General features: G+C 57.4%; 1 protein-coding gene and 1 long non-coding RNA gene across 2 annotated transcripts; both read right to left on the bottom strand.

The window, feature by feature from the left end:
• Positions 1–1904: 1904 nt before the first annotated feature.
• On the bottom strand, positions 1905–7156 carry TNNT2 (troponin T2, cardiac type). Its single transcript, XM_066203989.1, has 11 exons — positions 7132–7156; positions 6617–6652; positions 6338–6359; positions 5358–5418; positions 5140–5256; positions 4454–4531; positions 4240–4350; positions 3732–3841; positions 3169–3259; positions 2668–2708; positions 1905–1953 (listed from the first exon to the last, which is right to left on the bottom strand). The coding sequence occupies exons 4-11, from the start codon at positions 5409–5411 to the stop codon at positions 1944–1946; spliced, it is 612 nt and encodes a 203-aa protein (XP_066060086.1). The 5' UTR covers positions 5412–5418; positions 6338–6359; positions 6617–6652; positions 7132–7156; the 3' UTR covers positions 1905–1943.
• Positions 7157–7689: 533 nt separating this feature from the next.
• On the bottom strand, positions 7690–9207 carry LOC136301133 (uncharacterized). The gene is made up of 2 exons (XR_010723798.1): positions 9071–9207; positions 7690–7737 (listed from the first exon to the last, which is right to left on the bottom strand). It is a non-coding gene; the product is annotated as an uncharacterized lncRNA (long non-coding RNA).
• Between the last annotated feature and the right edge of the window lie 3769 nt (positions 9208–12976).

The following is a 12976-nucleotide window of genomic DNA, read 5'->3' as shown; positions in this document are numbered from 1 at the left end:
TGGTGGTGTGTGTTGAAGCAGGGAAAATAAATAGTCATTCAACATGAGCACACGGGAGAAATCTGCAGAACACCCCCACATAACCGGGTAAGGGATGGGGAGGACAGGCAGCCCCAGCAAGGAGGACATAAAACATCTCACCAAGGGACAGGATCCACCGCCCTGTGCATCCTCCTGTCCCCACTGCTCAGGGAAAAGCTTCTTAGATGCTGTTTATCAACAGCATGGGACAGGTTGTCATAACAGGGCAGCGTAACAGCCCTCCAGGACCTCTGGTGCCCTGGGCTGGCTGCCAGTCCAGACCCAGACCCAGATCCAGACCCAGACCCAGACCCAGACCCAGATCCAGACCCAGACCCAGACCCAGATCCAGACCCAGACCCAGACCCAGACCCAGACCCAGATCCAGACCCAGACCCAGACCCAGACCCAGACCCAGATCCAGACCCAGACCCAGACCCAGACCCAGACCCAGATCCAGATCCAGACCCACCAGGAACACTGGGGGGTCCGCAGGCAACATGCCCCAGGGACAGCACACGTGTGAAGTGCTGCAGATTCGCAGCCAGATGGAAGAGATCTGCCCCCTAAGCAGCCTCCCCACATGGGGAAGCTTATCTCAAGGCTTCACTGTATGCTGTCAGAAACATGCAGAGGAGGCAAACACAGCTGATCAGAGCCTTTAGCAAGAGCTGCAAATAGGAATGGACATAGCCTGGAAGGCGTGTTAGCGACTATTCCATAAGCCAAGAGGCTTGGAAGCAGTGCCCTGTCCATGGTGTCCCACAGGGCCAGCTGTGACCAGAGAGGAGCGAGTGAGGCTCTGGTACAGCAAAAGCAGAACAAAAGTGGCCATGATGAGGATTGCCCCAAAATGCAGCAGGAAAAGCAGCTCAGACCACTGAGGTCTATCGCCAAACCTGCCAAGGACTGTAGCTGAAATAATGCTGGGAGGCACAGGGACAGTTACTTGAGGGGTCCTGGGTAGCTGCTGTGACCTCTCACAGCCCAGGGAGCAGGTGGGCAATTCCTCAAGCTGTGCTGAGCCTGTGCTGTGTCCTTTGGGACCAGAGCCTCAGGATGGAGAGCACACCTGCACTCCCTCACCACCTCTTTATTTACAGACACAACACCACTGGGGGGTAGAGACGGGAACCTCGTGAAGCCTCTGCCCCTAGGAACCCCCATTCCTGCAGCCAGGGATCTGTGCAGCCACTGCAGCTCCTGGGGCTTGGCCTCCTCTCCCCCTGAGCCTCTACTTCCATCGGCTGCCCACCATGGTCTTCCCACGGGCACCCTTGGATCTGCAAGGGAAGAGTAAAAGCATGTGCAAAAAGGCATCAGTGACCACAAGGAGGATGAGGTGGGTGCTGTCAGTGGTCCTGCAGTCTTTTCCCGTTGGAAACTGCCCTGGGGCCAGTCAGTCTTCACTGGCCCCAGGTAAATCTTGGGACCTAAGTCAGTGTCTTGGGACTCTCTGAGAACAAGCTCATGCAGCTGCCACGGTGATTCTAAGGATCTATCATTTCCTTCCCATGCTTCTCTCCCACCCAGTAATCATTCCAAGAAGAATTGACAAGTTGCATCTGTGGCTGCAGAGGGATAAAAGCAGCTGCAGGATCCTTCAGGACCCAGCCCATCACTCCCTTTAACCAGCACAGGGGGAGCAGGCACTGCTTGGGCACAGGGCAACACACAGGAGGAGGAGGTTTGGGTGGGCAGTGAAGGGCATTTCTGGCTGCCAGTCCTTGGGATTGCCTCATCCCTGAGCCCTGCTGCTGCCCTGGGGTCCCAGTGTCCCTGCAACACACATGGAGTGGGACACATACAGGACATGTACAGGACCACACACAACCGTGCAGGGACACACACACAGAGCACCCGTGCAGGGACACACACAACACCCACGCACAGACAAACACAGCCCTCAGAAATGCCTGAACTCACCCTTTGCTGCAGGATCACGCCGTGGTAGGGCAGGAGAGAAGAGAGACTTGGTGTAAGTGAGTGGGAGATGCTGCCCCTGACACATGGGGTGGGCTGAGCACCTCCCACATGAGGGGGAAGTGGGATGGGGATGTGAGAGCACTGGAGCGCTCCTGGGAGTAGGGGTTAAACATCCTCTTCCACCCTCCTACAAAGGGTTCTCCAGCCACGTGCAGGGAACACAGGCATGGGGACAAGTCCCCTGGCCTTGTGGGCTTGCACAAATCTCTCGCTTCCCCTGCTAGACAAGCTGGGATCTCAGCTTCCTGAGATGTTGGGCAGAGCCCCTGCAGGGATGGGGACCTCGTGAGGCCTCTGCCCCTAGGAACCCCCTTTCCTAGGGGGGAGGAATGGAGGCTGGAGGCTGGAAGGACCCCACAGGACACAAAGCTTCCCATGAAGAGGTGGGATCTTCCTGGGGTTTATCCCCTGCTGAGGTCTCTGGGGAGGGAAGCTGGTGACAGTGGGAGGCCATGGAGGTCTGTCAGGAGGAGAAGGGCAAGGACTGAGGTCCCTGGGACAGACCTGCAGGTCCAGGTATGCCGGGCACCAACAAGACCAGAGGCAGGAGTGGGAAGGGGAGGAGGTGGTTTAGCAAGGGAGATCCATGGGGGGGAGCTGGGGAGCAGGGAGCTGGACCTGGAAGGACAGGAGATGGAAGAGGGGTGTGCAGCCACTTACACTTTCTGGTGGTCACTGATGCGATTTCGAAGGACATTGATCTGCAAGAAAAAATAGTGAGCGGTGAGGTCTGGCAAGAAGAAAATGCAGGTGGACAGTGAGGTCCATCAGTAAAAACTGCAGGTGGATGGTGAAGTCTGACAAGATGTCCCAGGCTGGGGACAAGGGCTGGGTGAAGTTGCATCACTGCTCCCTTTTCCCCAGCAGTTTTTCTGGGGGTTATAGAATCCCAGAATCCCAGCATGGTTGGGGTTGGAAGGGACCTTCAAGCCCATCATCATTCCACCCCCTGCCATGGGCAGGGACACCTTCCACTGTGCCAGGTTGCTCAGAGCTCCATCCTGCCTGGCCTGTGATGCATTTGCCCTGTGGTGGTGCCAGGTACATGTACCCAGGAGCTGGGAGATCACTTGCACACCCCAGCTCATCTCCTGGCTGAGGAGCAGAAGGAGCAGTCAGGAACACAGAGGGTGGACAATACACAGAGGCCCTGGGGCTCACCTCATATTTCTGCCGCTTGAACTTCTCCTGCAGGTCAAATTTCTCAGCCTCCAGGTCATGGATGTTCTGCCACAGCTCCTTGGCCTTGTCCCTACAGGAAGAGCCGGCTGGGGACAGTGCAGGGAAGGGCTGTGGCTCCCAGGGAGCTCAGTGCAGGGATGGGGCACTGATGCCAACCCCTCACCCATTCCCTCTCTGGAGGCTCCCAGACAAGGATGTGTTATCCGGGCAGTGAATCCAGGGACAGAGCCACGGGGAAGGTCAGTACATATGGGGACATGCGTCCCACCCGTGTGACCCTGGCTCCTCAGGACACACCTGTCCCACCTGTGTGACCCTGGCTCCCTCTCATGGCTGGTGCCATCAGCCGCAGCCTGGCCATGGTGGCCCTGCACTGCCTTGGAGCCTGTGTCCCCCCGGGGGTGTCACGGCCCATCTCCAGCTGTGCCATCCCCCTCAGCTGGAAGCCCCAGGGAGTCGTGTCCAGCCCGGGATCCTGCCCAGGAGCTGGGACCCAGCCCAGGGCTCCTGCCCTGGCCATCCCTCCTGCAGCCTGTGCTCACCTCAGCTTGTCCTCGCTGAGGTGGTCGATGTTCAGGGGCTTCCGTCGCTCACTGAGGATCTTCTTCTTCTTTTCCCGCTCCGTTTGTTTCTTCCCACCCTTTTTCTCTGACTGAGGAAAATCTCCATCTCCGTCCACTGGAGAGAAGGAAGTCTGCCCAGCATTAACTCTCCCCCATCCCCAGTTCTGCACCCAACACCCTCAGCTTTTGGGACTCCAGATAGCACATAAGGTCCTCGGGGACATTTTGGCAATAGTGGACGAGACACCTTGTCCTTGTCACCATCCCTGTCCCTGAGGCAAGGTTGGAGCTGCATATCTGCAGAGCAGAGCTGGGCTTGGAGTAGCTCTGAGCTCACTTTGGCCCTGTAACCCCTGACCCAAGAGCAGTTCCCTGGCCTCTCCCGCCCATAAACCCCACAGTGTCACATGGATGAAGTCAGCCCATGGCTGAGCCCTTCCCAGGAGCAGAAGTGGCTCAATCCCAGCCCCCTTTGGAAGAGTCCCACCTTCTGCATGTAACCCCCAAAGTGCAGCATGTTGGAGAATGCCTTCTTCTTCCGCGCCTCCTCCTCTGCCCTCTTCCTCGCCTCCTCTTCCTCCTTGCGAGCTCTTTCTTCCTGCCAGGGTCAGAAGCCTGTCAGCAGTGGGTGGATGGACACCCAGCTCGTGTGCCCAGACTCCCCAAGCCCTCCCCACGCTGTATTTCCAGAGGTCACTCACGGCCATGCGGGCCTGGCGCTCCTTCTCCCGCTCACTGCGGATCCGCTGCTGCTCTGCCCGCTCTGCTCGCCGCTGCTCCTGCACAGGGAAGGGACCTTGGTGTGAACACTGCAGGGAATCTGCATCCTCTCTCTTCCAAGGGACAGATCCCTGACCCCAAGAACCTTGAGAGCCCCAAGGGAACCTGAGGACAGTGACCCCGGGGAGAGGTGCGTCCACATCAGGCATCGCACCACAACAGCAGCCACACCAGGGGCATCCCAGTGACCAAGGACAGGAAGGGAAGGGCTGGAGCTGTTCCAGGGGAGGGTTAGGCTGGGTATCAGGAAAAGGTTCTTCCTGCAGAGGGTGCTGGGCACTGCCCAGGCTCCCCAGGGAATGGGCAGGGCCCCGAGGCTGCCAGAGCTCCAGGAGTGTTTGGACAACGCTCTCAGGGATGCACAGGGTGGGATTGTTGGGGTGTCTGTGCAGGGCCAGGAGTCAGACTGGATGGTCCCTGTGGGTCCCTTCCAGCTCAGGGAATTTTATGGTTCATAGGCACTGGGGTACAAAATGTGGCTCAGCCCTCCGGCTCTGTCCTGCAGGGTCAGGGAAGTCCCAGGTCTGCCAGGACTGCGGGAAAGGGACAGTGGCTGAGTGCCCACAGGGACAGGGTATAACCAGAGAGGGGAAGGCTGAACACGTACAATCCTGTCCTTCAGGGACAGGAGTTCCTCTTCCTCTTTCTTCCTGCTCTCAAAGTGGGCTTCGATGAGGGCCTGCAGCTCGTTCAGGTCCTTCTCCATGCGCTTGCGGTGAATGTCCTGCACCGGACACAAACAGCTGGAGCCTCCAGCAGCTGCCACTGAGGGGGAACGGCGAGAGAGCAGCACCCCCAGGGGAGGGAACTGGGGGCACAACTTACGTCAAAATCCAATCTCTCGCCATCTGGGATCTTGGGAGGCACCAGGTTGGGCATGAAGACCCTGCAATGGAAGGGGAGCAGGAGCACAGTGGGGTTGAAGCAGATCTGGGACAGCACATGCCTTTCACCCATCCCACCCTCCCCTCCGAGCCCCACAGTCCCCAAGCATGCAGAGTGGGCATAGTTGGAGGATAAGGGAGTGCAATGCATCCTGCTGGAGGTGCCAGCTGGGCAGCCACAGAGGAAGACCTGTGGCATTCCTGGGAAACACTCCAAGGTGTTTGCATGGCAGGAATAACTCTGCAAGCTGCAGACAATGTGGCATGGGCCCTTTGCCAGGCCCCCTGAGCTGGCAGCTCCCCTCAAAGGGCACCATGTGCTGTGGTGTGACCTGGCACAGGCAGCTGGATCCTCTCATCCTGCGGTGCTTGAGGGAGGGCAGGAGATACTCAGCAGGGGCACAAAGGGATGAAGGGATGATGGCTGAGGGCAGATCTGCCTCCCACACTGCAGCATCCCAGGGGCCCAGGAGTACCCCCCAGGTTTCTGGCAATGGTTCACAGTCCTGCTCCCTGGGGCTCAGTGCCTGGAACGCTGGCACTCCTGGAAATGTGTGCCTCATGCCAGCCATATCCTGGGCTCAGTATCCCAGGCTGGGATGCTCACACACACACACATACACACACACACGCACACACACATTTTTGCCACCTGCAGGATAACAGGGCAGCTGAGACTCTCCCAAGGAAAACACAAAATGCTTCAGAACTGCCTAAAGACCTCGTTCTCAGGGTCCCCTTCATGATCTATGTTTCACTGTCTGTTTCTCTCCCTTTTTCTCTCCATGTCCCAGTCCCACCCTGCTTCCATGCTCTGGAGGCTCCCTGCACCCTGCCCTTTATTGACCAGGCTCTGTCACACGGAGCCTCTGCCGTGGCACAACTCAGACCTTGCCCCAGGGAAAACCCTGCCATACTTACTTGGGTTTTGGCTTCAATTCACCTGCAGGTCCCAGGAGCAGGACAGAAAGACAAGGTCAGTGTCACCGAGGGGATTCCTGTCACACCTTGACCCAACCCCCTGCCCTGAGCCAAGCCCTCCCTCTGTCCCAACAGCAGGGGCTCCACAGGGACCAGCCCCCAGCAATGAGGTGCCAGCCCTGTGTCAGAAGACACGTTGTGCCCGAGGCACAGCTGGTGCTGCTGGCTGAACAGAGCAGCACCTGATACCCCCCAGAAGGAACAAGGGTGATACTTCACCTTCCCCAGGCTCCTGCTCCCGGTCTCCCTCTCCACCTGTGGAAAACACGATGCTTTGTGTCCCCGTGGACAGTCCTGCCCAGGGACACTGTGAGGCGGCTGTCCCACTCTTTCCCATGCTTGTCCCCACTGCAAACCCCAGCTCCACCCCTGCAGGATGAACGGGGGGAAAGCAGGCCCTTGAGGGACATCCCTCACTCATAGGGTGGCCAGGAGAGCCCCAGATCCTCTCCAGGAGGAATCCAGACAAGTTTTGCAGGAGCTCAGGCTGAAAAAGCAGCAGTGTCTCCCTCTCCTGCTGTATTTTGGGTTAATTTCTGCCCGAGGCAGCAGAAATCCATCCCTCCTGCTGCCCCTGTCCTGCTGGGAGATGTGGCCGGGGTAGCTCTGCCCCATTTACCACAGATCGTCCCTTCTGGCAGCAAATAAATTCAGCACCAAAACCCCGTTACAAGGGCCCAGTGTCTCAGGGGACTGGGATGGCCAAACCCATCTCTCCTCCGCTCCCACTTTACCTTCTCCTGCTGCTTTCGTTTCATCTTCTTGTTCTGTTTAAAAGCAATGGGAGAACATGAGCACCCCTGGGTGAGGGCAGTGACATCCCCCAGCACAGAGAGGTCCCAGCACCCTGACGTGGGGTCACAGCTGGGATCTGAGCCTGCCCCAGCAGCAGTGACAGCACAGGGTCACGCACCATGCCCCAAAGCCACCTCATGGAATCCAGTGCTCTTTTGATGATCGGACACAGAGCTCAAGGCCTGCTCCAGGAACCCCCTCTAAGGCAATGGACCCCTTGGTGAAACAGGCTGGGTCCGTTTTTGGCATTATTTCAGAGGGCTGGACACAGCCACCAGCTGCAAACACCATTGTCTTCATGCTTGTAGGGCCCCGACAGAGCAGGGAAGGGCATCTCCGTTTGACATCCCCCACCAGATCTGGGGGACAGCTGCTCCTCTGTGTGATGTCCCCCTGTCACAGCCACGCTGGGACATCCCAGCCCCCACCTGGCGGCCCCTGGAGCAGAGCACGGCCCAGCCAAGCCACGGGAGCTCCCTGGCACAGTCCCCACTCACCTTCTGCCTTGGTTTCCTCCTCCGCCTCCTCTACCTGCTCTTCCTGACCTGTGGAATAGCGGGCAGGGTGAGACCAGCAGCGCCGGTCCCTGGCTCCCTGCAGCTCCTGCTTTGGGATAATTGTGGCACAGGGCCGAGAGACCCGGGGGAGCAGCTGCCGCAGGAAGGAAACAGCGGCTCCGCAAGCAAAGGACTCCTCCCTAACCTTACCCGAGGGCTGCTCGGTGCTCAGCAGGGCAAAACCCCCCAAATTAATGAAATTGAAGGATTTATCGCCACCTCCTGGCTTGTCCCTCATTCCCTCTCATGCTCCCATTCCCTCACACCCCAGGAAGGAAGGAAGGAAGGAAGGAGGGACTTCCATTGCTCTGCTCTAGCAGTGAACTCCAGGAGTGGCTGAGGACGTGCCTCTGGCACATTTTCAGTCTCATTTGTGACACTGCTGGAGCCTTTTTCCACTGGAGGGAGCAGCGTCCCCACAGGATTCCTCCACCGGAGCCAGAGTGATGCTGTGCCCGCAGGCCCTGGGGACGCTCGTCAGGCCACAGCCACACAGAAGGGAAGGAAAAGAAGACAGCAAAGACAGCAAACCGTGGCTGGCAGATACAAGGCACACACAGAGGATGGACACACAGCACAGCAAGGAATGGGTGGAGTGCAGGAAGAAGAGAGAGAAGTGGAAGAATGAAAGAAAACCATTCCCCAACCAGGGAGAGGCAGAACACATCGACCCACGACTTTTCCCAAGAGCAGAGACAGGAAATAATGAAAGGTGCAATAACTACCGTTGTCTTCCTCTATCCATTCTTCCTCTTCTGAGCCAGGGAGGAGGGAAGGAATAAGCACAGGGATTAGTTGGGTGCCACAGAGTTTTGGCATGCGTGAGATGAGAACTTGAGCACTGCAGAGGTTTTTCCTCCTGCACCTCTTTTGATTTTACACTCAGGGTGTTTTTCCTGGCAGTGCCCTGGAGCAGCCAGAGGCTCAGCTCAGCCCAGCCCCCCAGCCCAGCCCAGCTCCTGTGCTGGAGTTGTGTCTCCATTGGGCTGAGGCAGGTGGAAGTTTGAGTTTGGGTGAGACTGTCACACGTTCAGCAGAGGCTCCAGCTCCTGTTGGGATATTGGGATCACACCTCTGCCAGCACTCGTGGCCAGCATTGCAAGCCCTGGTTTGAGTCAAAGGATCACTGACAAAAGAGATCCTGAGAAAATTCAGGCTGGTTTTGATCCTACTGATGTTTCAGGTGCAGGCATCTTAAACACGGTCGCATCTGCCTTTCCTGGACATGATTTGCCCGTTGCAGCCCAGGAGCCAACCCCCAAACCTCCAGCAAAACACGAAAGCCCCAACATTTGGCTCTTGGTCCTTGCAGGTACAATACCTTCCTCCACGCACTCCTCTTCACAGAGCACACGGGGCACAGACAGAGAGAAGGGAAAAAAAGCCTCAGGTTATTGGAGTTTCTTTGATCAGCTTTTGGCTTCAGGGCAGCTGCAGGTGCTCCATGTCCTCTTACCTTCCTGCTCCCTGCAAAGCACAACAGGAATTTACAGTCACCTCAAGTTGCTGGAATGGGGCCCATCAGTGAGGGAGGCTGAGGGGAATTTGGGATTTCTTCAAGGCTGGCTCCCCTTTCTCATAGCACAGGGCCAGGACTGCTGGGTGGCTGCTGTGTGGGTGGCTGACAGCTGACAGTGGGGACAGGAACAAGGCCCAGGTCACCCCGCAGGCTGTGGAGAGCAGGGGCTGAAGGTCTGGACCGGCACTTTGGTCAGGGCACCCCACCATTTTGCAGCATGAGAAGATGAGTGACCTCTGCCTGTAATCCCAGAAATGGGCATCTCACATCCCACCTTTGCCCCCTGGTCCTTCCCTTACCGCGGGGGAGATGCACAGCCTGTCCCAGGGGGACAGATTGGTAACACACCCGAGTCTGGTGTGGCACTGAAACACCAGAGGATTCAGGTCCCTGTTCTCTGCTGGTGGATGAGAAGTGGGAGCTGTGTTTGAACTCACCCCTATAACCCCAGCCCCATCCCTCCAGGATGTGTCTCCTGGCCCAGCAGCCTCCACCAGCAGAAGCTGCTCTCAAATCTGGGCCTTGGAGAGTGATGCTCTGGACGTGGCAGCAGGACCCTATCAGCAACAGATTGGTGGCCTCGGGTTTTCCCATCTCTGTCTCACAGATTTAGACTGCAGCATTTTTAACATAGGAACCATCCTTGTCCTGCCCATGGGTGTGGATGCAGCTCCCAACACAAATTCCCACTGCTGGGGTCAGGCCCTGCCAAGGCAGAGGGGCACAGGCTGGGGATCCATGGTGGGTGCTGGGGTAACAATGAGAGCGCTTCCAAGCAATGCTGCTGTGGGAAAGTGGGAATAGGGAGAAAGAAAGGGGGTTAAAACCACCCCACTTACTGCTCATACTCCTCGGTGACCTCCTCTGTGTCTGACATCCCTGGTTCTCTGGCAGAGTTTGAGGCAGATTGGAAAAAGTGAGGGTTAGAAGTGAGATAAGGGCCAGCACAGCCTGTCCCTCAGCACCAGGACAGGGGCACAGAGATGGTGCCTCTCTCCAAAGCACTTGGAGCTCCCAGCTGCCCCCAGGCAAGTTGTGACAGCATTATCTCAGCAGAGATAAGGTGCCTGCCCCCCTCCTGTCCCAGGATCACAGCTTGCCCCAAACAGGAGGCAGGAGATTGGACACAGCCTCCTGTCACACCGATAACTCTGTCAGGAGCCATGTCCAGGGCACTCAGCCCCCCTGGCCCAGCCCTCTCAGGAGCTGTGTTTGCTCAGGGGACAGGAAAATCACCCCATTGCAGTGTTCAGCTTGTTTTCTTCGTGACTGTTCTTAGCTCAGGGATGACCCCTTCTCTCAGATTTACAGCCCTGCACCAGGCACAGCACAAGACCCCAGCAAACACTCCCAGCCCAGCCCTCCAAGTGCAGAACTGCTGGAAAAGGGGCAGCCTGGGCTCAGCAGGAGCATTTCTCCCCTGTTAGCTAAAAAGAATAATTTACAGCCTGGTTTTGTAATTTAGCCCTGGTTTTAGGGCTAAAACCCCTGCAGAAACAGCCTTTCATCTTCCCAGCACATCTGTCTCCCTCCCAGCTGTGCTCTGGAGGACTTTGCTCATCATCTCACCTCATCTGACCTTCACCCAGCACTGCACTGTGAGATCTGCACCCACCAGCCCCATCCCTGGGCATCCTGGAGAAACCCAGAGCCCCAGGCCCAGCCCAGCCCTGTCCCCTGCTCGTGCCAGCCCTCAGCAGGGCTGAGATGCCACACAATGATGCAAGGCAGCTCTGGAAATAACTTCCATGTGCTGAACCACCTGTTCCCAGAGCAGCAAGGCTTCCCTGCTCCTGCTGCCCGGAGTCTGGGAACAACTGCTCCTGGCTACATCTGTCGAGCATTTATTACCCGCAACGGGCAGGACAGGCCTTAGGAGTGCTTATTCAAGATGCTGGATCCAGGGTTGGAATGCTCAGGCATGGGAAAGGGGCATTCCAGGAGGGGAACCTTGGCATAGCCATGGCTCCAGGGGGTCTCTAATCTCGCTGTTATTCACGAGGTGCTTTTTGGAGACAAATAAAGGCAAAACTCAGCCCCTTCTGCCTCAGGGTCACCGCCTGCTCCTGCTGTCACTGTCCCTTTCCTGTGAGGGGTCCAGGGCTTGGCTCCAAGCACCCCCTCCAGCATCATCCCCGGGATCTCTGCTTCCTCACAATCATCAGTTCCCACTTTTCCCCCAGGCTTGGCATGGTCCTGATGCCCCAAGTTTGGCCAAATCATTTGTGTGGCCGCGGAGCACCCAAGGCTCCACACAATCATTTCATGACACAAGAGAAGAGGGTTCTCAGTCCCAACAGCAGTGTGAAAGCCTCTTCCTGCATTCTCATTGCCTTCCTCCCTCAGACACTGCGATCCCACAGAGCTGAGGGAACAGCAAAAAATGCAGCACTGTTAAGAGGGTACACAAGAGAAAAAGTGGCTCAAGGAAATATTTATGCATCCTCTGCACAGAAACACATAAACCTTTTCATTAAATCTTGGAAATTTTGATTTGGTAGAATTAGGAGAACCCAGCAGACATTACAGAGATAAAGAGGAAATACTGCACTGACTACAAAATCTCTCCCAGAATTTGCTGTGTATAAAACAATCCAGATATTCTTCACACTCCTTGAAATCCCCCTATCCTTTAGCTCAGGGCTGGCTGCTCACAGCTCTGGGGCTGAGTTAATCCTCCATAGTTCTGAGTCACTACTTTCCTCCAGGCTGCCCAGACATGGAGCTCTCCTTTCCCCCAGTTTGCTCCAGGAATGGGTCGTGTCCCTGCTCCCAGTCTTGCTTGGCAGGGTCAGACCAGGCACAGGAGCATCCCATCCCTAACCCACCCCCTGGCCTGCCAGAGAGCCAGGGCCAAGCTGGCCATGGGTGTCATCACATCCCTGCTGTCCCCTGCAGAGACACAGGGAACGGGGATCTGGGAGATTTCCCCGGAACCAGGGCAGCCAAACTCCATCTGACGCACCTGGGCACCCATCAAGGTGGTTCAAAAGACAAATTGCAAATACAACCCGCTGGAGAGGGTCCTGATGTTTTATGCGTGGGAATGCCTCCATGGCACAAAACACCCAGAGAGAGGGGCCGAGGGACACCCTGAACCCTGAGGCGATTCCCTCCCGGGTCTGGATCCAGCGCATCCCTCCCCGGGAGGGGCGGGCGCCGCCCCAACCGTACCTGAGCGCCGGTGATGCCGGGGAGCGCGGGGAGCCGGCGGGGTCTGGGAAAGGCTCTTTGGGGCAGGAGGCTTTAAGGGGGCTCCAGCGCCCACCCCGGGGCGGGCAGCGCCGCAGGAATGCGCCCGGCGCCCAGCGAGGAATGCAACACTTGTGAGCTGCTATTTCGGCAGCCGCGGCCCTGGCCCCCTCCGCCGCTCCCCCTTCCCCCCCAGGAGCCCATATAAGCCCAAGCTATTGTGTGGCCTCAGAGATTTGCTATTTTAAACCCTCCGGACCGAGATACGTGAGTGCCCGAGGGGCTGACACAAGCCAGCCCAGCTGTCACCGGGCCCGGGACGCTGATAAGGCAGCGCTGTCACCAGTGCCAGGAGCAGACCCTGCCCGGCAGCTCCGACCCGGCTCCCTCAGCCGCTGCTCCGAGCTCGGGGTGCTGCAATGACAAGGGAAGAGTCTGGTTTTTAACCTCCCAGGACACATTTGATTCGGGGTTTTCCCTATTTTCTCCTCATCAGGAGAAGGGAAAGGGAACAGT

This window comes from Chamaea fasciata, unplaced genomic scaffold, assembly GCF_029207755.1.
Source record: "Chamaea fasciata isolate MVZ Bird 193981 ecotype frontalis unplaced genomic scaffold, bChaFas1.0.hap1 SCAF_25, whole genome shotgun sequence".
Taxonomy (NCBI): domain Eukaryota; kingdom Metazoa; phylum Chordata; class Aves; order Passeriformes; family Sylviidae; genus Chamaea; species Chamaea fasciata.
The sequence above is the reverse complement of the archived record's forward strand: the minus strand, read 5'-3'. Positions and strand labels throughout refer to the sequence as shown.